This window comes from Monodelphis domestica, chromosome 1, assembly GCF_027887165.1.
Source record: "Monodelphis domestica isolate mMonDom1 chromosome 1, mMonDom1.pri, whole genome shotgun sequence".
Taxonomy (NCBI): domain Eukaryota; kingdom Metazoa; phylum Chordata; class Mammalia; order Didelphimorphia; family Didelphidae; genus Monodelphis; species Monodelphis domestica.
In genome coordinates, this window is record NC_077227.1 from 507,785,903 (window position 1) to 507,813,274 (window position 27,372).

Sequence of the window (27,372 nt, forward strand, 5' to 3'; positions counted from 1 at the left end):
CCGATCCAGATCTTTTTGGCGCCGCGACACCTGGCCACTCCAAGCTCTCAGACTTTCATTGGCCTGAAAGGATGCTTGAGGATCCCACTGGGGAGTACTAGAAATTCTGGCCCCGGGGCGCTTCCAGCTTGCTTCCTCTGGTAGGGACCTGCTGCCCCTGGGGTAGGAGGAGGGAAGGAGCGAGGAGGGGGCGGGGAAGCTTGTGGCCAGGGCCGCCCCCGCGCAGACCCCTCCTCCCCGCGGACCCTCCCCCCAGCCATAAAGCCGCGGCTTGGGTGGCCGCCCCACTCCAGCTACCCGCCCCGCTTTCAGTCGGGCCCCTGGTCTGGGTCCTGCCGGGCCATGGCGGCGCTTGGGGCGCTGGCCACGAAGTTGTGGTGCATCCGGCGTCTGCTGGTCCTGCTGGCCACTCCGCTGGTGCTGCTGCCCATCCCTTTCAGCCTCCCACCCCAGGTAACGACGGTCTTTAAGCTCTGTCCCCAGCCCGGGGCGTCGAAGCCTGCGTGCGTCCTTTCTGGCACCCGCCACAGGTGGACCAACTTGCGTGTCCCTTCCCCGGGGACAGCTCAGTGAGAGCGTCAGACCCGCGGGCAAGTCGCCCTGGGCTCCCTGCGTTCTCTGTCGTCCTTCTTCCTCCTTTGCTTAGGGTGCCCTCTCCAGGGTGCTCCCCCTTCCCTGTTCCTGCCCTCCCCAGTCCGGAATCCCAGAAGTAAGCAGACAGCCTTCTCCAGGGAGAACGCATTACCTCTTTCTGTTCCGAATGTTGAACGATTTCTCAGTGTCTCCTCTCTTTAGCTCTCTGTCCTCTGTCTTTCTGTTCTGTCTCCTGTCATCGCTCTCCTCATCCCATACACGTCAAGCTCGGTCGTCTCTGCATGGGAGAAGCCCCTGGGTTCCGGGTCTGTTTTATGGAGTTCTGGGGAAATCCCCGAAGCTTGTTGGGAGGTAAGGGTTTGGGGGGAGGAGGGAGTTGTCTGCTGGGAAAGGTTCTTCTGGACAGATTTGGAATGATGAAAAGAGTACTGGCATGATTGAGAGTCAGGAGATCTGGGTTCTAGTCCCAGATTTGCCTTTCATTTGCTGTGTGACCTTGGGCAGTCATTTCCCTTCAACAGACCTTCTTTTCCCCATTTATGAAATGAGGCTGTGAGTCAAATTTTCTTCTTCTTTTTTTTTGGGGGGGGTGAAGATATTTTATTTTATCAATAACAATAATGGTAATAAATTTCCAGAGCCTGTTGGTTTAAAGGCTTCTCCAGTTGTGATCTAATTTGATTTCAAATCTCTTCCCATTCCCTGTCAATCCAGCTCCCACTTGCTTTGGGAAAATTACTCACCTAACTCCTCTCATACTCAGTTCAATGTTATATGCTATAAAATTGCCTCTACTTGCTAGGTCAATTCATCTTCAGTATTTCTGGCCCTCTGAAGAAATAACCCCTTTATCACACTTGTTTCTAGGGGTTCCTCCCATTCTCTCCCATCAGTATCTCTCCTTAGTGCTCAGGCTTCAGCCACCTACACCTTGGGGTTGGAGTATCTATCTTTCAACGTTGGGACTAACCAACCCCCAACTCTGACCCCTTTCAAACCATCCTCTCTCCACATTTGAGTCCGTTGAGTCCATTGTCACCTAAGCAGAAACTATTTAGACATTTTTGGACTTAACATCAGAAACCACCTTATCCTCATCTTCTGACTCCCACTTTGATCTTCTTAGCCCTCCTAACTTCTTTGGAACAGATTCATTTGGACCCCAGAAGGTTTGATAGACTGACTCCCAGAAAGATCCTTCTTTCAGGAAGGGAAGGGAACTTTTGTTCATCTGAGGACAGTGTCAGGTGGATTCAGGAGGGCCTCAGCAGAAGAAATTCCCCTTTGATTATCTTGGGACTTAGAATGATACATAAAGAAAACAAAAATGGATAGACTTTATTAACAGACATTTTAATAGGAATGTGTCTCATACTAGCTAGCTGTGAGCAAATCATTTCACCTTTCCAAACCTCAATCTCCTCATCTGTAAAATGGGGATGATAATTTTTGCACAGAAAAAGAACTAACCTGTCAGTAAGATCAGTCAGATCTCACACTTTCTATCCAATTTTCCCTAGATAAGTCACCTTTTCTCTCCATGTCTAAGGCAACCAAGACTATACATTGCCGAAGAGTTGCTAATCTGCACTAGTGGAGGGAGTTCCTCCTCTCAGGAACCCTGTGACACCAATGAAATGACAGGCCTGGATTTCTCCCTCCCCAAGGACCCAACAATTTATCTTACAGAACTGTTGTGAAAGACATATTTTGTAAAATGGGAAGAACTTTAGGAAGTTGATCTAACTTTTACCAGTGAGAAGCCATAAACACCATTGACTCCAATAAGCTATGTCCACCAACACTTCTTGCTCCAGTTATTTGTGGAGAAGAAAGAAAATTGTTGTGAGTTCCAGAGCTCTTTATTTCCTCTACTAATGAATGAACTGTGCAGTTTGGGGGGGGGAAAAGGCAGAATATTTGGAAGGGACTGATAAAAAACTGTTTTGTTTGGTGGTTTGCAGCACAGATACTTAATACATGGATGGATATTTAGCAGATTTTCTCCTTTTTCCTATTCTTCCCAGCACTCTCTCCTTTCCTCCTCTTTCCTTTCTGTTCTTCCCTTTTCATCTCCCCTCTTCTCCTCTCCATTCCTCTTTCCTTTTTCTCTCCTTACTGCTTGCCTCCTCTTCTCCACTCTTCTTTCTCCTATTCTTCTCTCTCCTTTCTTCTCACTTCTCTCCCTTTATTCCTCTCTTCTTTTCCCCTTTCCTCTATTTCTCTCTTCCTCTTTCCTCCACTTGCCTTCTCTTTTCTTCCCCCATCTTTCCTTCTCTGATTTCTTCTCCTCTCTTCTCTCTACCTCTGTTTGTCCTCTTGCTCACATCTCTTTTGATCTCTTCTCTCTTTCCTCTCCCCTCCTTTCCACCATTCCATCCTCTCTTATTTTTCTTCTCTACTCCTCTTATCTTTTATCCTTTCCTCTATATCATCCTTCCTCTCCTACTCTTCTTTTCTTCTCCCCCTCTCTTCCCTTCTTTCCCCTCTGCCTTCCACTTTCTCCCCTTTCTCCTTTCTTCCCACTCTCTTCTTTCCCCTATTTTCTCCTCTTTCCTCCTTTCTTCTTCTCTTCCCCTCACCCCAGTTTCTCCTCTCATTTCTGATTTCTCCTCTCCTCTACACTTTCCTCTCTTCTCCATTCTTCTTTTTCATTCTCTTCCCTCAATTTCTACTCTTTTCTTTTTCATTTTCCTTCCCTTCCCCCTACACTATTCCAACCTAATCCCATTAAAGTGGTACTTTTCATTCTAAATTATAAAGGAAGGATGCATTAAGCATTATTTTAAAATTTAAGGCAAGAGAAGAGTACTGGAGAAGAGTTTATCTTCACTTGGATCTGAACACAGTAAATGTAGATTTTTAAGGAACAAATAGGCTCTATCTTCTAGAATAGACTTATCTGATGTCAGAGACTATGTCTTAATGTTATTCAGCATTAATTCTGGAAATATCCATTAAGTATCTGCTATACAGAGTTGTTGGGAAACTAGACAGTGCATTAGATAGAGTTTTGGGCTTGGAGTCAGGAAGACTCATCTGCCTCAATTCAAATTCTGCCTCAGACACTTCCTAGATGTGTGAGGCTGGGCAAGTCACTTAACCCTATTTGTCTCAGTTTCCTCATCTGTAAAATGGGCTAGAGAAGGAAATGGCAAACCACTCCAGTATCTTTGCCAAGAAAACCCCAAATGGGATCACAAAGAGTCAGACATGACTGAAAAATGACTGAATAACAACAACAAATAAAGATTATTCTAAAAGTCTTTGTGTACTAAATTTATTAAAGCACTAAGACATTGGCATACAAGGTACTGGGCTAGTTGGCATAAGATTTGATATATTTCCTGCCTTCAGGGAACTTGGGCATTATTTCTGATGTGTGTGTGTGTGTGTGTGTGTTGTGTTTTGTGTGTCTGTGTAGTGCTCTGAACCTGTCATTACTTTGGTACGTAGATGATAACTCCTTTGTACTTCAGAGAATTGTCTGGCTTTGAGAGCTGGCTCAGCGTCTGAAAGTTCAAGTGACCAGCTCATAATCACACAGCTAGTATATGATAGAAGTATGATTTGAACCCATGTCAGCTCGAAGCCAAGGCATTCTTCCTGCTAGCACACATACTTTCATAAACACATTGAATACAAATTAGGCCATGATAAACAGGTAAGTGAAAAATACAGTATGAATTCAAAGAAGAGACAGATTCTTTTTGGTCTGGGGAAGCAGGGAAAATTATGATAGTTTTTCAAATGACATTTTGAGTATATAGAAGGAAAATTAAGTCAAGCGAGTGTCTCCTGAAATTCTTCTATATGTGCAGTCTTGCGCAAGGCCAAATTGTGGGCAATATGGAGAAAGAGAAGACACTTCCTTCTCTCAAGGTGCTTGTACTCTTCCTGGCTAGACAAGATGGACATTTGGGAAATAGAGAAAGATTCTAGATTGGTTCTAACCAATTAAATTATAAGAAAGGGAGGGAAATGGAGTCTAGCATGGCCAGGAAAACTTAATGAAGGAAGTGGTGGGCATTGAACCCTTTCCATAATTGTCAATATGATTTTTCTTAAGTGCAGGTCTGACTGTGTCAGTCTGCTCATTAGATTTCAGTAGCGCTCTCTGTTGCTTTGGGAAAAAAGTCATGTCAACTCCTATTTGTCTTCTAAAGCTCTTTGCAATCTGGCTACAGCCTCCCTTTTCAGCCACAAGGCTTCCCCTCCCTCTACAGTCCAGCCAAAGGGACGTTTCTTTCTTCTCATGGGACATTACATCTCCCATCTTTGTGCCTTTGCACTGCCGGTCCCTCATGTCTAGAATGTCCTCCCTCTTTCCATCCACTTCATAGAATTCTTTACTTTTCCTTAAGGCACAGTTCAATCAGGTTGTGCTTTATGAAGTGATACAGTCTTTCTTGATTCCCTCCCTTCCCCCTCTCCACCCAGTTATCATTATCCTCCCTCCCCAAGTTCTTTTGTATTTTCTTTCTTTACTTTGTCTGTTCTCCTTAATACACGTGTTATCTCCCTTGAAAGATTATGAGCTTCTTGAGGATATGCACTTAGGCACCTATCTGATCCATCCCTGATACCTAGCATAGTTCCCATAAGCACTGAATAAATGTTTGTTGATTGATTGAAGCATTGGGATCCACTGGAGGGCAGAGAGCAGCAGGAGCAAAGCCATATTTGGGCAATGTCTGCAGAATCAAAAGAGAAGTCGAGATGATGGAAAGAATGTGGGCCAGGTTTGAGTGGTAGAGCTTATTGGGTTGCATCCTTCTTGGGACCTTGTTGTCATGGGGGCATAAAAACCCCCCACAACTTTAAGAGTCATAGGTACCAGGTTCAAATCCTGACCCTGTTACTGATTCTCTACTGATACCTTTGGGTCAGTCATTTTCTCTCTGTCTCAGTTTCCTTATCTATAATGATGATCCCTGCCCAGCTACCTTCAAAAAAAGTTGCACAAGGAATGAAGAAGAAAATAAATGTGTTTGAACAAACAAGATTGCTCAGTAGTGTTAGTAAAAATGTCCTGAATTTGGTGTCAGAGGACCTGAGTTCAAATCCTAACTCTGTTATTATCCAATTGATCTTAGACAAGTCACTTCCCTGGGCCTCCATTCCCTTCTCTGAAAAATGAAGGGCTTAGTCTAAATCAAGTATTCCTAAGCTGGGGCTATGAAACTTGTTGGTTTAAAAAAAAAAAAAATTCTTATCTTCAATCTGAGAATCAATACTAAGTATCAGTTCCAAGGCTGGAGAGTAGTAAGGGCTAGACAATTGGAGTTAAGTGACTTGCCTGAGGTCACACAGCTAGAGAGTCTCTGAGGACAGATTTGAATCCAGTATCTCCACTCCTCATTTCATCTTCATGAGTTCAAATCTTACTAATTATATGACCCTGGACAAGTCACTTAACCCCATTTGTCTCAGTTTCCTCATCTATAAAATGAACTAAAGAAGGGAATGGCAAACCACTCCACTATCTTTTCCAAGAAAATCCCAAATGGGGTCTCGGAGAGTAGAACATGACTGAAGCAACTCAACAATAACGATAAATTCTGAGAAAGAGTCTGTAGGCTTCATCAGATCGTCACAGGAGTCCACGACACACACAAGAAACTTAAGAACTGACAGTAACATGTTGAATTTATTATATGTAAATTGTAGATAAGAGAATCAAATAAGAGTGAAAACTTCAACATAAAATCTCCCCCCCTTCTTTGCATATGGATACGTACCCCATTTGTGTGTTCATTAAATTAAAAAAAAAGAACGTTTAATTAAAAAAAAAAGAATCCTTCTCAAACCTCTTTTAGCTGAAATGCTCCAAGTCTATAGACTCCTGAATCCATTGTACCAGGATATGGTGATTTTGGGTCTCTTTTGCTATTTAAATCTGGGGTAGTCATGAGTCTGTAACACAATTCACCCCAGTGGCATTCACTGGTGTCTGCCTTTTAGGGACATCAAGAATACCATATTGCCTAATGCCATTTAAAGAATAATTGTAGGGGCAGTAGGTAGCACAGTGACTAGAGCACCACGTTGGAGGTTGGGAGGACCTGGGTTCAAATTTGACCTCAGACACTTCTTAGCTGTGTAACCTGGGGCAACTCAGGTAACCTCAATTACCATGTCCTTAGAATATTAGGTACTTAATATTGATTCTAAGACAGAAGATGAGTTAAAAAGAAAAAGAATAATCATGGCAATAGGTCAAGTTTATATACCTTTCTACAGGTTACAATATACTGTCTTCAGGTCTTCCTTAAGTGGATCTCAGATCATGTCACATACTCCTGCCCTCTCAGTAAACTCCAATGACTCCCTATTACTACCAGGATCAAATATAAAAATCCATTTGGCTTTTAAAGCCTTCAGAAGCTGGCTCCTTCCGACCTTTCCAGTCTTATTGCACCTTAGTTCCCACTGGGTACTCTGTGATCCAGTGGTGTTGGCCTTCTTGCTGTTACTTGAATGAGCCTCTCCATCTGACTCCAGGCTATTGCACTGTCCATCTCCTTCTTCCTCTCTGCCTCCTGGATTCTTCTGAGCTCCAGCTAAAGTCCCACCTTCTATGATAAGGCTTTCCTGATCTCTCTTTAGGCTCTCACCTTCCCTCTGAGATGATCTCCAGTTTATATGGAATATACATGGTTATACACATACATTCTATTTATTTAGAGTGGATTGCATTAGACTATGAGCTTCTTGAGAAAAGGGATGCTTTCCTGCCTTTCTTTGTAGTCCTAGGACTTAGCCCAGTGCCTGGTATATAGCATATGCTTCATAAATGCTTGTTAACTGACTGACCTCTGTGAAGTTGTTGCAAGTGTATATTAGTCCAGAGGCAACTAAATAGCACTGTGGATAGACAGCCAGACCTAGAGTTAGGAAGACATGGGTTCAAATCTGACCTCAGATATTTCCTAGCTATGTGACCCTGGGCAAGTCACTTAACCTCACTGTCTAGCCTTTGCCAATTCTTCTGTCTTGGAATCAATAAGTATCAATTCTAAGACTGAAGATTAGGGTTATTATTTTTTAATTAATATTATACCTATTTGATAGGGGAGGAAATAAGTTTACATTGGGCATTTGACAAACTCAAGGCCACTTGGCTGAGCTAAGAATTGAATTTGGGTCCCTGGACACCAAAGCAGCACACTAAACTAGACACTGAATGTAACTGGTCCTCCAGGAGGGAAGTGTAAGTTGGAAATGTGAACAGGGTCAGAGAAATCTGCAGATGACAAGCCCCTTCTAGGGATAGGTTTGAAACCTTTTGAGGTAAATGGCACTGAGGGCAACCTTACCTTCCTATGGCCTGCCCCAGCGCCCTGGCAATCCCCCCCCCCCCCCAGCCAGAATGCAGGACTGTGAGAGCAGAGACTCTAGGACTGAACCAGGGGGAACAATTCTTACATTATGTCCTAACTCGGGAATGTTGTCAGCAGGGATGGAAATAGAGTGGGATGCCGGGCTGGAATGCTGAGATTGCAAGTTTCCATCTCACCAGGAGACCCTGCTTTCATTACAAAGAGTGCCTTAACTCTGCCTGAAAGGGACTATGCCAGTTTGGCTGGAGGATAGAGTTTGCACTAGGGGATGATGTGAAGTGCTTGCAAGCCTGGGAACTTCACTGTCTTGGAAGGTACAAGTTGGGGAAATAAATGACACCCTTGCAAATAAGGAACCCGAGTTTACCAGCCTACATTTCCTTAGCAGCCTAACTTCCCTCTAGGAAGTCCACAGAGAGAAAAAAAGAATTCAAATCGAATAACTTTATTAGTAATCTGGCTGATGCATGTATTTGTTACAGAGGCAATCACCAGGGAACTGGTGAAAGAGGAACACTAGAAAGAGTGCTGGACTCAGGAAGATCTGAGTTCAAATATCATTTCAGACACTAGATTTGTGACTCAGGCAAGACACTTAAGCTCTTTCTCCCTCAGTATTCCCATCTGTAAAATAGAGTTAATAATAGCATCTACTTCCCAAGATTGCTGTGAGGATCAAATAAGAATATTTGTAAAGCACTTAGCACAGTGCCTGACACATAGTAGGTGCTTAATAAATATTTGTTGCCTTCTTAAAGAGACAGGGTTATGCTATGGGAGGAAGAAGACTGAGCCTGAGTTTGAATCTTGATTTTGACACTACACTTATTTATAGTTAGGGAACTCTGGGAAATTTTCTCCACTTTTCTGTCTCTCAGTTTTCACTCCTGTAAAATGCCACAATACTTGTATTGACTATCTCCGTGTTGTAAGGAAAATGTTTTTTAAACTACCTTTGTAGAGGCTATATAGAACAATGGAAAGGGCACTAGATTCAAAGGGTTCAAATCTAGTCACTATCACTTATTGTGTGACCTTAGAAATATGACAACTTCCTGAGACCTCCATTTTTTTTACAAAATGAAGAGGTCAGACTAGATGAATCCTAAATTCCCTTCTAGCTCTTAAACCTACAATCCTATGATTTAGAGGACAGCTAGATAGCACAGTGGATAGAGTGCTAGACCTGGATTGAGAGGACCCTAGTTCAAATCCAGTCTCAGCCACTTCCTAGCTGTGTGACTCTGAGCAAGTTACTTAACCCTGATTACCTAGTCCTTTCCACTCTTCTGTTTTAGAATTGGGACTAAAACAGAAGGTAAGAGTCTTTAAAAATCAATCAGTCAATCATATTATAGCCCAAAGCATACAATCCTACCAAGGTTGCGAGGTGGAAGTCACACTAAATGATCTCTTCCAGCTCTTCCCAGTCGTGTTCTTACTTTGTAGAGGACTTTGCAAACATGTTAAATAATAACAGTAAGTTAAGGAGGCTTATCATAGGATCCCAGATCTCCATATGGAGAGAGACCTCAGAGGCCATCTAGGCCAATGTCCTCATTTTATTGATGGGGATACTGAAGCCCAGAGAATTTAGTGGACTTGTCCAAGGTCACATGGCTCATAGGCATCTAAGCAGGAGTCAGACTTAGGTCTTCTGGCTCCTTTCATTGTATTCCACCTGTGCTATTGTTGTAACTATTTTTATCTTATTTTGTTATTTTCCAAAATCCCTACCTTCTTCTTAGTATCAATTCTAAGACAGAAGAGAAGCAAAGGCTAGGCAACGGTTGTTAAGTAATTTGCCCAGAGTCACACAGCTAGGAAGTGTCTGAGGCCAAATTTGAACCCAAGTCTTTCCAACTCCAGGCCTGGCCACCTAGCTGCCCATTGCTGATTTTAAAAAAAGGAGCATTTGAGGCCATCTTCAGATACTCCCTTTTTTGATGGAATCACTCCCACGTTGAAAGCTTCTGGGTCTAATCCTCTCCCAGATCTGTTTTTTGGCAGCTAGGGGGATTGGGGCGCTCTATTTCTCCTTCTGTGACACAGAGTAAAAAAGAGTCTGGCCTTCGCCCCAGGCTGGGCTCGAGGTAGGATGGGGGTAGGAAGGACAGAAGCTGGCAACCCTAGGTCTTCAATAGAAGAAGGTGCTAGGGGAGGTGGGGCAGGATTGTGTGTCCTGGCACAGGGGGAAGTTAGAAGCTAGAATGGCAATGGGTTTGGTGTGGGGGAAGGAAAGAAGTCCAGGGTGGGGGGGTCTTGGCAAACCTGTGTGGGAGTTTAAGATCTGAATAGAAGAGAGTGCAGAGCTTTGGATGTGTGAGGCATGATTGGCACCACAAGTGAGAACAGGCAGGGGGAGAAACTCATGGTGTTCTCCTGTCTTACTTCCATCTTGAATGGGACAAAGAAATGCTAAGGCAAATGGGAGTCCTGCTAGCTGTTCAGCTGTCATGCCTGAGATGTCTCTGCAGTTCCTAACCCAAAGTTTACTTTGGTGTGTTGCAGAAATAGAATCTAAAACCAATATTAAACTACTGAAAAGGAGCCACCAGGGCAGGAATGATTTCTTTTTTTTTTTGTCTTTATATAGATACATGCAGCTCCTAGCACAATGCCAGGCAGATGGTAGATGGATAATAAATGGTTGTTGAAATGCCCAATATGGAAATATATTTTTCATGATAATACATGTGTGACCCAGATCAAATTGCTTATCATCTCTAGGAGTGGGGGGAGGGAAGGAAGGGAGGGAGACAATTTGGATCTTATAAATTCAGAAAAGATATGTTGAAAAACATTATTATGTGTAATTGGGAAAATAAAATATTTTCAAGAAAAAAAGTAAAGATTGATTGATAAAAAATGCTTGTTGATCAATTAATTGTCTATTACTATTGTGTAGTGGATTTGGATGAGAACCTTGGTCCAGGTTCTGGTTTTGCTACTGACTATTTCTGTGCCAGCCGTGATTGCTCTTCTTATGTGACCTTGGGCCAGTTGCTTCATCTCTCTTGTCATTTGTTCTCTTCCTTATAAAATGACATGGTTGAAGTAGAGCAATGGTTCTCATCAGGAACTGTGGATAGATTTTAGGGCAACTGTCAACTTAGAGGGGAAAAAATTACATCTTTATTTTTCAATTTTGAATGCAAAAATAACAGTAAAGCAACCACATTCTGACAAGGGATCTCTAGGTTTCTCCAGGCTGCCAAAAGAATCCATGACATGATCAAGGTTAAGAATCTTTGAATCAGGGGCAGCTAGTTACCACATAGTGCCAGGTCTGGAATTCAGAGGGCCTGGGTTCAGATATGGTCTCAGATACTTCCTAGCTCTGTGACTGTGGGCAAGTCACTTAACCTCAATTGCCTATCCCTTACCATTCTTTTGATTCTAAGACAAAAGGTAAGGGTTTAAAAAAAAAGAATCCTTGGGCTAGAGCTATATTGGCAAACCTATGGCACACATGCCAGAGCAGGCTGCTCTCCTCTACATCTCCACTGTGCCTTTTTTCAAATCATCCACCCCTCTGCCCAGCAGCTCAATGGGAACACTTCCTCCCTCCCCTGTCTGGGGTAATGGGGCAGCTCACATGTGGTGTGAGGGTGAAATTTGGGCACTTGGTCTCTAAAAGGTTTGCCATCACTGGACTAGAGTATCACAAAGAGAAATCTTCTAGTTCTAACATTCTAGGTGACTATCTTGGTGAATAGTATCAATAGGCATGGAAACAAATTCTACTTCTTCTTGGCTTTTTAAATACTCAACTGCAAAACTAGGTCAGGGCACCTGAGGCCTTGTTTAGGGCACTGAAATTTAGAGTGTGCCAACTGTACTTGCAGTTCTTCATCAGTATAGAAATGGTTGAGTTTAGTACCTAATTGCCAAGAATAAAAAGTTAAATTAGGAGGCTAGTGTATGACATACTCCTTCCTCTAAATATTCTTCCCCATTTTTCATTCCCCCAACTTTGAAGTAGGCTCCTCAATGGTGACTGCACAGTAACCCTCTCACTCTCTTATAGTTGATAAATTTGTTTTTAAAAACTGATTTTAGAGCATGTTTTGAGCTATTTGCCCTAAGTATAAAAAAAATGTTCATTATAGCTCTCTCTAACTCAAATATGGATATAGCATGGGCATTGGACTGGGACCTGTTAGATCTTGTTCTAGTCCTGATTTAGGCTTTAACTCACTAAAATGACTTCTGGCAAATGACTTCCCTTGTATGAGCCTCAGTTTTCCCATCTGTAAAATGAAGAAGTTGAGCTAAATAACCTTTAAGGCCCTTTTCATTCTGGACATTTTATGATTCTAAGTTGGATTCCATTTAAGCCCAAAGCTTAGCCTTTGATCTGATGAGAAGAGGACCAGTTCTTCTAGGATAATGTTTGGTTCTCAGGCCCACATCCAGCCACAAATTCATCTTTGAGTGTGAATGCTCCAGATTGCGTTAGCCTTCCCCTTTTGTCACAGACTTAGTTTTATCGTTTGGGACCTTAGACAAATCACATTTCTTGCCTGGGCTTCTGTTTTCTCTTCCATAAACAGGGTCTAAATGACTTCTTGCTCTGATACTCCATGTTCTAAGATACAGGCTTATTAATGCTGGGATAGAAAATAGCAGGATTTACTCTTGTGAATAAATTCCATTTCATGATGAACCCTTTGATTCCAGCTTTGATGGAACCCCACACCCTGCTGGGGATGCAAGACTAAAATAACTCTATCAGGGGTCCAAAATGCAGTGAATTAGACTTCTCTCCCGCTGTCCCTTAGATTCTAAGGCAATCAACTCCAAGCTGAGCCTTAACTCATACAATGTTAGAGGATAGAGAACATTTGGTGTAAGTTCCTCCTTTCACAGAGGAATGAACAGCAGCAGAGACAGGAAGGGACCTGCCCAAAGTCACTCAGTCCACAGTAGAGCCAGGATTAAAAGTCAAGTTGCCAGGTTCCCCATCCAGCCTCTATATCAGTCTCCTGCCACAAAATTTCTGTAATTGAAGAATGTTTGAAAACATAAATAAAAATGCAATACAATGTAGAAAATGCTAATTTGTGGTTTCCCAAGTCAATATGCGTCCACAGAGATAATTTCTAATTTAATTTGACACTACTGCAGATTGAATAGTATCATTCTCCCCCTCCTAGTGAATGGTCACCTATGTAAATGGAGCCTTGTTTTTATCACTAGTTGTCCCCAATATCCCCAAACTGATGAGGAAATTATTCATCCTGATTACTGAACATGACTCTCTCAAATTCAGTTAGATGATGGATATAGAGCTGGCACTCAGCCTTCTGCTCAACTGTATAGGGAAGACAAAGGTCTTTGACAAAATTCCTGCCACTCTCCAGCAGGGAAGACTGTGCACATCCATAAAACGATTAGAATTGTAATATAAGATGGAACAACAATATTTACTTCTTTGAGGGGAGGCAATAGGATATTAAGGAAAGAACAGTCAGAGAGCCTGGGTTCCAAGTCTTTTCTCTGGTGCTTATTCCTGGTGTGACTCTGGGAAGGTCATTTCACTAGTCTAGATCAGAGCTTTCTCACCTGTGAACTAAAGGGGTGAATAGGATAACCTGGGAGGTTTCTCCTGCTGAGGCTTTGATCCCAAGTTCACAGGTCTATGGCAGGTGCTAGGCATCGGCTTGGCATTTGTCTCCTGGAATTTATAATCTAGGACCACCATAATATGCCAACACCGATGATTCTATTAGGTTTTGGTTCCCCCCCACCCCCACCCCCGCACATTCTAGTTGTGCCCAATGAGTATGGGGAAGAAGGAGTCAGAAAAAGCTGAGCAAAATGATTCCAGGCCAGTGTGGTCAGAGAAAACCTTGGAAATGTGACTGAGCTGGCGGTAAAGGATGAACAAGACCGGTTCGGGAGGAACGCAGAGACTGGGGGGTATTTCCAGGGCAGGCAGTGTGCATTTACTAAGTTCCTACCGTGTGCCAGCCCCTACAACAATCCCCCGGGACCTGAAACAAGGCAAAATCAGTTCCTGCCCTTGCGAAGGGCTCCCAGTCTGATGGAGAGTCGTAGAGAGCTGAGTGGACAAAGTTACGAAGATGAGAATAGTCTGTTTGGGCTGGAGAGGAGCTAGGGGTTGGGTGGCTAGCAGGTGAGATGAGAGAAAGTTGGGCTTCGTGGGGCTGCCCCTGGAGGGCAGCTACCAGCTGGCAGGAGCGTTTGTCCCTCTTCCTACATACCACATCCCCGGGGCTAGGGAGAGGAAGAACTTGGACCTTCCCAGACTCGGAAAAGTCTGCGGAAACTCCTTGTGTCCGCATCTCAACTACCCCTTCTGGTCGCAGGGCCTGTAGCTCCTTGCGCTTTCGTAAACAATCCTCTACTTTCTTCCCGGGTCCCAGCTCGAAGGGTAAATAGGCCTGCTTAATTCATGGGGACACCTGACTGTTTAGCAAGTGACTGCTTGCTGTTCCCCCTCCAGGGAGTAAGATCCCATTTCATAATCCAGCCAAACAGGACGCCGTGCACAGAATTGCATGAGAACCCGCTGAGCGTAAAGGATTCAACCTAGAGGGATCAGTATGCAGCACACAAGGCTGGGTCCCCGCGGGCCGCCAAAGTGCGGGATCATGGGGTGTCTGAACTGAAAGAGAGCTTGGAACACAGAGGCTTTGGGCTCTCAGCAGACCAGGTGGAATGCTACAAATATTCATTCGCTGACTCCAGGGTCATCAATTTAGCTACGACATGGTTTCTGGCCTCATAGTGTTTACAGTCTAACAGGGACAAAACACAAACATTGGGAACTATAATCTACAATGTATACACGCACACTTATATACAGTGTGGATATAGTATATTCATTGTACATAATATAATACAGTATATGTAGTACACATTGTATATAATAGACAATGTACTACATTGCATATAATATACATTATATATGGCAATGTGAATCATATAATATATAACAATATACTACATTGTATATTATATAATCTGTATATTATATACTATGTACAATGTATATAATACAACACATTATATACACTGCATTTAATATATTGTATATTATAAAATGTTTGTGAGGTACAAGGGGAAATATTGCTGTTGATTAAGCAAGAATTTCTGGATGGGATGAGTTGGACTTTAAAGAATTCAACAAAGAAAAGGGGGAAAGAAGACATTTCCATTGTAAGGAACAGCCTGAGTAAAGCTGTAGAAGTAGATCTTTGTGTACTTTTGGGGGGATGGAGAGTGGCTTAGTCTCACTGGACCCTAGAATTCATGGAGAGGCAGAGCATTGACTAGCAATTTTGGTGCCTAGGTTGAGATCAGAAGACCTCTGGGAGAAATATATTCTTTCAATTTTTTTTCCAATTACATGCTAAAATTTTTAAATGTTTTTTTGAGTTCCAAATTCTCTCATTCCTTGACTCCCCTTTCCCTTTCCTGAGAAGGCAAGCAATTTGATATAGGCTATATATGTGCAGTCATGCAAGACATATTTCTATATTAGTCATGTTGTGAAAGAAAACAGAGACCAAAAAACAAAACAAAAACAATTCAAGAAAAATAAAGTAAAAAATAATATTTCTATTTGCATCCAGACTCCACCAGTTCTTCTTCCTTTTTAAAAAATCCTTATCTTCTACCTTAGTATCATTTCTAAGACAAAAGAGAAACAAGGGGCTAAGCCTCTGGGGTTAAGTGACTTGCCCACAGTTATGCAGCTAGGAAGTATCTGAGGTCAGATTTGAACCCAAGTGCCTCCAACATCACCCCTAGCACTCCATCCACTGTGCTCCCTTTCCTTTAGTTCTTTCTTTGGAGGTAGATAGCATTTTTCATCATAAGTCATCTGGAATTGTTTTAGATACTTGCACAGCTGAGAATAGTTGTCATTTACAATTGATCATTGTATAATATTGCTGTTATTATGTACAATGTTTTCCCAATTCAGCTCACTTTACTTTGTACAAGTTCATGTAAGTCTTTCCAGGTTTTTCTGAAATTATCCTGCTCGTAATTTCTTATATCACAATAGTATTCTACCACAATCATATGCCACAACTTGTCTAGGTATTCCCCAACTGAAAGATATTCCCTCAATTTCTAATTCTTAGCCACCATAAAAAGAACTGATATCAATATCTTTGTAAAATGGGTCCTTTTCCTTTTTTCAGATATTCCCTTATTTTAAAAATATTTTTAAATTTTTATTTTAAAATTTTTCCATGGTTACGTGATGCTTGTTTTTCCCTCCCCCCCTCCCAGAGTTTTCAAGCAATTCCACTGGGTTATTTCTATATTGTTCATTTTTGCAATAGCACAATCTTTTAAAACCCAAACTCCCAATCATATATCCATACAAACAAATTATTCAACATATGTTTTCTTCTGGATTTCTACTCTCACAGTTCTTTCTCTCAATGTGGATAGCATTCTTTAAAAAAAAATGTCCCTTTGGTATACAAACCTCGTGTTACTCAGCCATAGAGTTGGCACAGTTATTATAGCCTTTTTGGTATAGTTCCAAATTGATCTTCATTATGGTTGCAATAGTTCACAACTCTACTAAAAGTGCTTTAGAGTCCCAATTTCCCCCTACCTCTTCCAACATTTATCATTTTCCTTTACTGTCATAATAGCCAATCTGCTAGGAGTGAGGTGGTTCCTCAGAGCTGTTTTGCTTTGGATTTCTCTAATTAACGATGATTTAGAGCATTTTTTCATATGACTATAAATAGCTTTGATTTCTTCCTCTGAAAACTACCTATTCATATCCTTTGACCATTTTTCAATTGGGGAATAACTTGTATTTTAATAAATTGGATTCATTTCTCTCCATATAGTATTACTTATTATGTACTTTCTTTGTGGCAGATGCTGTACTAAGCACTGGGGATACAAAGTAAAATTTTAAGTGTCTAGGAGTTTACATTTTAATGGGAAAGAATACATATATAAATAAGTAGGAGATATATACAGAATAGTTACAGGTAAATGGAAGGGGAAAATAGGAGCCCAGATTGGAATATTAAGAATGATGCCATGGGGGCAACTGGGTAGCTCTGTGGATTGGATTGAGAGCCAGGACCAGAGATGGGAGGTCCTGGGCTCAAATCTGGCCTCAGTCACTTCCCAGCTATGTGACCCTGGGCAAGGCACTTAACCCCCATTGCCTAGACTTTACCACTCTTTTGCCTTAGAACCAATACACAGTACTGATTCTAAGATAGAAGGTCAGGGTTAAAAAAAAAAAAGAATGATGCCAGATTGTGAAGGGATTTGAAAACCAGGTAGAGGAACTTGAATTGTATTTTAAAAATTAATTAAGAATATTTTCCCATGATTACATGACTCATGTTCTTTCCCTCCCCTCTTCCCTCCCCAACTCCTGGAACTGACGAGCAGTTCCACTGGGTTATACATGTATCATTGTTCAAAACCTATTTCCGTATTATTCATATCTGCAATAGAATGATCATTTAAAGCCAAAACTCCAATCGTATCTCTGTCGAGCCATGTGATCAATCCTATGTTTTTCCTCTGCGTTTCTGCTCCCACAGTTCTTTCTCTGGATGTGAATAGCATTCCTTCTCATAAATTCCTCTGGACTGTCCTGGATCATTGCATTGCTGCTAGAAGAAAAGTTTGTTACATTTGATTGTGCCACAATGTATTAGTCTCTGTGTACAGAGATTTGTTCTCTTGTTGAATTGTATTTTGAAGATAATAGGGATCCACTAAAGATTTTTGAGCAGAGGAGTAAGTAACATGATCAGATCTGGCAAAAGTATCTCTTAAAAGATGTACCAAAGTAGAAAGCAAAAGTTGAAAGTCTTGTCAAAAGGCTACTCTCATAGCTAAAATGGGTGGTCATGAGGGCTAATTCTTGGTGGGTACGGCAAGAATAGAGAAGAGGAGACCGATATGAGGGATGCTAAGAAGTAGTAGGAATGATATTCCTTCGTAAATCTTTGTAAGTGATTAGATATGAGAAATGAGGAAGAAGAAAGAGTCAAAGATTAACTTAAATGATAAAGCTTATGTCATGGAAGAATTAGAAGAGAAACCAAGAACTGTTCATAGCTATGACTAGAACCAAACAGGATAAAGGCTGTAACAAGAGATACAATCGGTCATTTCAGTTACATGAAATTGAAAGGTCTTTGTATGAACAAAATTAATGCAGTAGGTAAAGAAGAGAAGCAATAACTGGAAAAAATATTAGATCAACTGCCTCTGATAATGGCCTGATAGCTAAGATATACTGACAACTAATGAATAAATGAAAAAGCTGTTTTTTGAAAGAAAAAGTCAATGGATATGAACAGACGGTTATTAAAAGAATTTCAAAAGATTAACAACCATATGAAAGAATGCTCCAATAACTTATAAGAGAAAGAAAAAAAGCCCTCTAAGGCTTCACCTTCCGCTCAGGAAACTAACAAAGCTGATAAAAGATGGGAACAGTTAAAGGTAGAGAAATTAAAGAAAAATGAACACACCATTGCATTAATTACTAATGACCTATAGCTGGAATTGTGAATTGGCCCCATCATTCTAGAATTCTGTGAAGAAAATGATTAAAATGTCCATATCGTTCGATTCCAGCATCTCATGCTTAGAAACATACTCACAAAGAAGCAAACAAGAATAGGCCCAATTCTTCACCATATTTATAGCAGGACTTTTGTAATAGCAAACAACTGGCACCAAAGTAAATGTTTGTTAATTGAAGAATTGACTGGACAGATTGTGGTTTGTGAAAGTGAAAGTACTGCAACAGTTTGTTGTTATTCAATTGTCAGTGGTGGCCTCACTTTTCCTAACCCCATTTGAGGTTTTCTTGGCAAAGATACTGAGGTAGCTTGCCATTTCCTTCTCTAGCTAATTTTACAGATGAGGAAACTGAGGCCCACAGGGTTGTGACTTGCCCAGGGTCACAGTGTAAGTGTCTCAGGTTAGATTCGAACTCAGGAAGAGGAGTCTTCCAAATTTCAGGCTGGACACTATACAATGAACCATATAAGAAACTATGAACTTGATGTGTTCAGAAAGGCATGAGAAGATTTCTATGAACTGATGCAAAACGAAGAAGGCACAACCAGGAAAACAATATATTCACTGATGCAACATTGCAAATGGAAAGAAAAATCACAAAATGATCAAAACCAAATGTTTTGAAATGAAAATGAAAAGAGAAGAAGACACATCCTCTTATGTCTTTGTAGAGATGGGAGACTGCAGGTTGAACACTGTATGTGATGTCAGATTTTCTTCAATATTTCTAAGTTTTGACGAACTCTTCTCCCACTTTTTTATTCTTTGCTAAAAGGGGGCTACTCTCTGGAAGAGCAGAAGGGGAGAAATGAGATGATGATAAATGTTCTCTACCTTGAGAAATGAAGGTGTGAAAACAAAAGCCCAATATGGAAGGAATGGTGGTGTGCTACTAGCAAAAATAATGAAGAAAGAAGAACAAATTAGATATTGAACATGTTGAGTTTGAAATGGTGATAGAGTATTCAGGTGGAGACATCCTATAGATTGTAAGAGCTATAGATACAGAAATCAGGACTGGAGATTATGAATTTCATCTACACAGAGGTGGTATTTGCCACTGTAGAGGTGAATGATGGGGGCAGGTATGTGGCTCGGTGGATTGAGAACTAATCCTAGAGATGGGAGGTCCTGGATTCAAATCTGACCTCAGACACTTCCCAGCTGTATGACACTGGGCAAGTCATTTAATCCCCATTGCCTCGCCCCTACCTTGGAACCAATATACAGTATCAATTCTAAGATGCAAGGTAAGGGTTTAAAGATAATGATAATAATAATAATAACTCACATTTATTTTAAGGTTTGCAAAATGTTTTCCTTACAATGGCCCTGTGAAGTTTGTTTTGTAAGTATTATGCCTTTTTCACAGATGAAGAAGCTGAGGCTTTTAATTCACAGGAATTTGTCATCGGTTAAATCTGCTCAATTCCATCCTTTCCCCCAATGATTCTGAACATCCCTGAATTAGAAGAGAAATGATATGAAGATTACCCAAGAATAGGGATATGTAGGACAGGAACAGGAAAGTAAGTGATTCTAGGGTAGCTAGTGAAACATTAAAGCAGGAATCTGATGTAGATATAAGTGAATCTAGAGTTGGGAGAGAGATTAAGAGACTAGGGTTGGGTCAAGAGATCAGAGGTCATAATATAGATAAAGGGTAGGCTTCCTAGGAATGAAGAATTGGGAGAAGTTGAAGAATGGGAGGGTGTGACTAGAGACTGGAATTTCAAAGTTTAAGTTCTTGGAGATGGTTCAGTTCTAAGAAATATTTCTAAGGTGGAAAACCTTGTAAATCTATGATGGCATGGGTTGTAGAAGGAAGTTACTACAGGCAATGAGATTTTATGGTCCAGTTGTTAGAAGGGTCATCAACTGGACACTTCTAAGGATGAAGAAAAGAGATAGGTTAGAGAAAGAGAGACCGTGATCCAAGCACTAAACAAGAAAATACAGCATAGATTGGAGCAGCTAGATGGCACAATGGATAGAGTACCAGCCTGGAGGCAGGAAGATCTATCTGGGTTCAAATCCGGTCTCAGATACTTCCTAGCAGTATGACCCTGGGCAAGTCACATAACCCCCATTGTCTAGGCCTTATTGCTTTTTTTTTGTTTTAGAATTGATAAAACAAAAGGGGGGCATCTGGGTAGCTCAGTGGATTGAGAGCTAGGCCTAGAGATGGGAGGTCCTGGGTTCAAATCTAGCCTCAGATACTTCCAAGATGTGTGACCCTGGCCAAGTCCCTTAACCCCCATTGCCTAGCCCTTACCGATCTTCTGCCTTGGAGCCAATACACAGTATTGACTCCAAGATGGAAGGGAGGGGTTTTAAAAAAAAAAGAACTAGAAACAACCTTAGAAATCATCTGGCCCAGTGGTTCTCCAAGTCTGGTCTCTGAGACCCTGTTTTCATAATAATACTAAGACCTTTAATTTCAAATTTGGTAAATATTGATAGTTAAAACTCAAATGAACCAAAGCCTTCTGAGGAGTCCTCAATAACTTTAATGGCTGGTCTAGTCCATCCCTTTCTATAAAAGGTTCAGCTTTTTGCAAAAGACTCAAAGAAGGGACGTTATTCATTCATGGTTATAAGCAAGTCAAAAGCAGAGCTAGGACCAGAAGCCAGGGCTTCACACTCTCAGACCAGTGATCTCTTCCTTGCACAAGACTGCTTCAATGCTCTGATGTTAAGGGATCCAAGTTAGAATGAGCAAGACCGGTTTTCTCATTTAAGCAAGTCCTGTAGGTCCATGTAAACACTCACCTTTGCTCCCTTTTAGCCCTGTAATATCCCTTATCAGCAACAGGACCCTAGGGATTCAGTTTCTGTAGCATTGAATGCTACATACTGCCTGAATTAGTGGTTAAAGAAGAAGTACAAGAACCTTAATCCATTTGGGCGCCATGATACACTTGATCCCAGAAGGTGTGAGAGCAGGAGTTTGAAACTTGATCAAATGTTTTTATCTCCTCTTCCCCCAGTGTAGGCACTGTGGGCATATAAGAATTATAGCTTGGGGGCAGCTGGGTGGCTCAGTGGATTGAGAGCCAGGCCTAGAGATGGGAGGTCCTGGGTTCAAACTTGGCCTCAGACGCTTCTCAGCTGTGTGGCCCTGGGCAAGTCACTTGACCCCCATTGCCTAGCCCTTACCACTCTTCTGCCTTGGAATCAATATACAGTATTGACCCCAAGATGGAAGGTAAGGGTTTTAAAAAATAAAAATTAAAAAAAATTTTTAAATAAAAAAAATCATAGCCCAATTGAACCTTATAGATATAGACAGAATAGATTCCCTTCTTAATTTAGCTCAAATTCTGTGCCACCCACCCCCAATACTTTGCATTTATTTTATTTTTTCTCAGTAATATTTTATTTTTCCTCAATTAAATGTGAAAATAATTTTTAACTTTTGTTTTTAAAATTTTGAGCCAAATTCTTCCCCTCCCTTCTCTGAGAGGGTAAACAATCTGATATAGATTTTACATGTTTTGCATTTTATATATTTATATATATATATTTAACCCCTTGCCTTCCATCTTAGAATCAATACTAAGTATTGGTTCTAAGGCAGAAGAATGGGAAGGGCTAGGCAATGGGGGTGAAGTGACCTGCTCAGGGTCACAAAACTAGGAAATGTCTGAGGTCAAATTTGATTCCATCTCTAAGCCTGGCTCTCTATCCCCTGAGCCACCCAGCTGTGCCCTATTTTAGATCTATTTTGATGGACTTATCTGTGTAATTGTTATTTCTCAATAGAATATGAGCTCCTTGAAGGCAGGAACTATTTACATTTTGCCTCTCTATTTGTAGCATCCAGCACAGTACCTGACATATAGTAGGGGGTCTAATAAATGTTTGTTGAATAAATAAATGTCAGTGCTAAAGAGAGCTGGAAGGAATTGCAGACTGCAGCATGCCAGCCTTGGACGGGTCCTTTCTAATTGTGTAATCTAACGTCCTCCTTTTAGAGGTGAAGACAGTAGGACCCAGAGCTGTCTGAGGTCATGCAGCCAGTGGAGAAAGAGAAGATGGAGCTTTTGCCCTTCAGAAGCTTGCAATGTTGTTGGGAAGGCGAGACTCCACACATCCAAAGCTGAATGAGAGGAAATTGTGCATGATACTAAATACTAAGTTAGGGGGTGATCATTCCAAATGAGTTCTTATGAAGGGGAAGCTCAGGAAGGGTCCCAGGAGTGAAGGCGGACTAACCAGAGGAAGTGAGCCTTGAAGGATGGGTAGAATTGGATGCCAAACAAAGGAAGTTAGATCTAACAATGCTCTGAGTGCTGTCATAATGTGGAATACGTAGGAAGGTGGGAAAATTCTCCCTGAGTGTGTGAATAACAATAAAAATTTCAAATAACCTCCTTTCCAGGCATCATTTTGGGGAACATTTTAAAATAAATCCTTTTTGTGGATTTTATCATTTATTTTGAGGCAAATAAGGTTGAGTCATTTGTACAGGGTTATACCATTGAGATTCAAACTCACGAGAATGAATCTTCCTGACTCCAGACCCCAAATTCTGTCTTGAGTCACCAAGCAGTTCCCCCTAACCCCCCACTTCTTTTTTTGCCCAGCAGATTTGTTTATTTCCTTTAAAAGAGAAAAAAGCAAATATGCTAGTTGAGGTTGAGATAGAACCAAGCCCAAGGAGAAGGAAGAGATGACAGGTTTTATAGTATTCTAAGAAATAGGGAAGGGGGTCTTTGGGATTGGTCAACAAGGGAGACAATTCTGCCTAGCAATAGGAGATGTTTACCAGCAACTTGGAATGTAGGACAGTTTGTAACTTTGATAATGAGGAAGAAGATTGCCTTGGTGTTCTCTGCAGGGACTCAGGGACTGTTCAGGGCTGCTCTGAACTAGCAGTTCCTTAAAATCTACACCCTCTCCTGAGACAGGTAGGCAGCACAGGCCTGGAGTCCAGAGGAGCTGGGTTCGTATCTGACCTCAGATACTTCCTAGCTGTGTGACCCTGGGCAAGTCACTTAACTCCTTTTGCCTAGCCCTTCTGTTTTAGAGTTGTTATTAAAACAGAGAGTAAGAGTTTTGTTTTGTTTTTTAATCTACACACCCCAAGCAACAAAGTAGAATAAAATGAAGATTGAATATCGAGTCAGAGGTACTGAGTTCAAACCCCTGATTGTCCACCTACTATCCATGCAATCTTGGATTAACCATTTATTCTCTTTGGACCTTGGTTTCTTCATCTGTAAAATGAAGAGGGTGGACTAATTTATTTGTAAAATCCTTCCCAGTTCTAAATCTATGATTCCATACTATGAAAAGGCAAAGGATATTTCAGAAGAAAATAACTTTCTTTCCTTACTTTCCCTACCAGGAGGTGGATGATGGATCTCTGAGGTGGATGGAAATGAATAACTCACATTTCAATTCTGCTTTGGCTCTTGAGGGACAGGATTTTGGTATTTCCCTTTCTTTTTAAACACTTACCTCCTGTGTTAGAATTAATACTAAGTATCAGTTTCAGGTCAAAAGAGGAGTAAGGACTAGGCAATTGGGATTAAGTGACTTGCCCAAGGTCACACAGCTAGGAAGTGTCTGAGGCCAGATTTGAATCCAGGATCTCCACCTCCAGTCCTGGCTCTCAATTCACTGAACCACCTAGCTGCCCCAGATTTCCCTTTTTCAGATGAATAAGAGAGGTCCTTGTGGAACTGTCCCTGTGGTCTTTAACACCCTGTTACAACCTTAACAAATTTTAATAGGCTTTGCCTGCTTTTCTTGATCGCATTAAGAATGAAAGGCCACTCTCTTCTCCCTGCCTTCCACTTTTCCAGAGGTCTTGGAGGATAAAATCCAACTCCAGGGAGCCAGGATAGTTTAGATGCCATCTGGCGTGGAGGATGCTGGAAGGGTGATGAATTGAAAGATCATTCAAGCTCCCTTAATAAGGAGGACTCACATTTCTTTCTCCCCTTTAAAGTTTACAAAACACTGTCTTCTGAGCACCCCTATGAAACACAGAAGGGGAGAAGGAAAAGGAATAAATATTTATTAAGTACTAACTGTGTGCCAAGCACTGTACTATGCACTTTAAAAGTTTTATTACATTTAATTTTTACAATAGCCCTGGAATGTAGGTACCATTTTTTAATCTTCATCTTATATTTGAGGAAACTGAGGCAGACAGAATTAAAGGGACTTGCTCATATAGCTAGTAAGTATCTGAGACTAGATTTGAACCCAAGTCTTCCTGATTTCAGTCCCAGCCCTCTTATTCATTGTACCTCCTAGCTGCCTGGCTAGGAAAACAAAACTTTTAATCCTCATTTAATAAACAAGGAAAACAGAACCATTTAGATTATTTGCCTCATAAATGTCAGAATGTCATTCATTCATTTATTCAATATTTATTAAGCACCAACAATGTGCAAAGTGCTCTGCTAGGTACCAAGTATTCAAAGATATCTAGGACAGACACTTTGTTCCCAAGAAACCTATAGCAGCATGATAAGAACAGTAATAATAACTCAATTGATAACTCTTTTAATTTTTTTAAACCCTTACCTTCTGTCTTAGAATTAATACTAAGTATTGGTTCTAAGACAGAAGAGTAGTCTAGGCAATGGGGATTAAGTGACTTGCCCAGGGTCACACCCCTATATAACTTCTAATTTTGCAAAAAACTTTACATAAGTTATTGCACTTCATCCTCACCATAACCCTTGGATCTAAATATTACAGGTATCATTAATACCCTGTTTTACAGATGAGGAAACTTAAGTTCTCAAGAATTTATGGCTACATAGTTAAAAAGTATCAGGGGTAGAATTTGAATCTAGATCTTCCTGTCTTAAAGTCTTATACTCTACAGCCACTATGAGACACTGCCTCTGATAGGGAGGAAAGACATATGCTCAGATAGTTATGATAAAAAGGACAGGATGCATACAATGGAGTTGTCTAAGCAAAGGACTATGGGAAATTTGAGGAGGGAGGGATCATCACCTGATGCTTTCTGGGAAGGCTTCATGGAGGAGTTGGGACCTGAGTTGGGTCTTGAAGAAAGGAAGGAAGGGAGATCAACAGATGGAGATTGCAGGAAAGAGTCCATTCTAGACATGAAAAATGGCAAAGACATATAGAGAAGAGAAGGTGGATCAAGAACACAGGGATAAGGAGTCATCTTTCTGCCTGAGATGGCATGTTGAATATATGGAGCAGGTAATAGGAAATAAAATTTGTTAATACTTTGGGTCCCAATTGTAGAGACCTTAAAATGCCAAAATCATGAGTCTGCACTCTAGTTGATGGGCAATGAGAAGTCTGTGTTTCTGGCAGCTAGGTAGCTCACTGGATAGAGAGCCAGGACTAGAGATGGAAGACCCTGGATTCAAATATGACCTCAGCCACTTCCTAATTGTGTGACCCTGGGCTAGTCACTTAACCCTATCACCTAGCCTTTACTGCCCTTCTGCCTTGGAATTGATTCTAAGACAGAAGGGAAGGGATTAAAAAGAAGATGAAGAGGAAGATGACCAGGATGGTGGTGTGAGTCCTTGGCCAATGCAGTGGTTGTGGTATTATCTGTATATGCAGCTTTTGAAAAGAATCTGATTTGTCTCAGGTAATTTGGGCAGCAAAGTGGATAGAGTGCTGGACCTGGATTTAGGAAGTCCTGGGTGCAAATCCAGCCTCAGATATTGCCTGTATGACCTCAGGCAAGTCTCTTAACTTCAATTTCCTTGATTATAAAACGAGGATAATAATAGCTTCTACCTTGAAGGATTGTTGTAAAGAGTAAATAAGATAATATTTGTAAAAGCACTTAGTGCAGCTCTTGGCACATAGTAGGTACTATATAAATACTCCTTCCTTTCTCTTCTCTTCCCTTCCCTCCCATTGCTTTGCTTCTGGAAAATGGGCTTGAGGTAGGGCATTCCATGCCCGTTTCAGAGAACAGTCAAATGTTAATATCCTGTTCCAGGATGAACTCTTAAGAATGGGAAAGCGCTGGCACTGAACACTCATTAAGCTATGATGAAACTTTTCCTGGGCTTGCCCCTTGCCCTGGCTTTTCCTGGCAGACTTGCACATGCAAGTCCCCTCCTCCGCACCTCCAATGCAGGGACAGCAGCAGCTCTTAGTCAAACTCCCCAGGCTCAGAGCCAGCCAACGTGACCCTTTCCGATTTCCAGTCACTTGTGAATGATTTGTAAAGGCTAAGGCAGCACCATGGGTACCCAGGGGCAGAAGGAGCTCTCCTAATGAGCAGAGCAACCAGCTGGTCATAACATCTGCTAATGAGTCTGTCGGTCATGCTCTCTCTTGGCAGCACTGGCTTGGACCAGTCTGGATCCTTGGTTAGTAGGAAAGGTCCTTGGGGGCCAATTTTACCTGCTACAGAGTCGAATGAACTGTGGAACCATCTACAGGCTCTTCGAGCTCTGACAATCTGTGTTCTAAGGACTATCCCAGCTCATTTTGTGTTCGAGTACCTCCTCGTGCTGACATTTTGGATTCTGGAGCTCTCCCAGTCCTTGGATTCCAACAGACCATTACACTAGAACATGGATGTTTTCCCATTTTCTCTTTATGTCTGCCTCTCTCTTTTCCTGCTTACCTTCTGTCTTAGAATTGATACTGAGTATTAGTTCCAAGGGAGAAGAGTGACAAGAGCTAGACAAATGGAGTTAAGTAACTTTCCCAAGATCACACAGCTAAAAAGTATCTGAGGTCACATTTGAACCCAGAAGCTCCCATTTCCAGGCCTGGCTCTCTACCCAGTGAGCCACCTGGATGCTCCTCCCATTCTCTTTTTAGCCAAGATTCTTAGATCTTAGCACTTTACTTCCCACAAATTAATCCTTATCTGGGGCTGTCTCCAGACTCTCTT

At 41.4% G+C, this 27,372-nt stretch overlaps 1 protein-coding gene across 1 annotated transcript in view; it reads left to right on the forward strand.

Moving 5' to 3' along the window:
• The first annotated feature begins 276 nt into the window (after positions 1–276).
• Positions 277–27,372, forward strand: part of SLC13A3 (solute carrier family 13 member 3) — an 83,020-nt gene continuing 55,924 nt past the window's right edge. Inside the window, exon 1 of the mRNA XM_001379372.3 lies at positions 277–453. Coding sequence (XP_001379409.2) covers positions 343–453 — 111 coding nt within the window. The 5' untranslated portion in view covers positions 277–342. The remainder of the gene's footprint in view (positions 454–27,372) is intronic.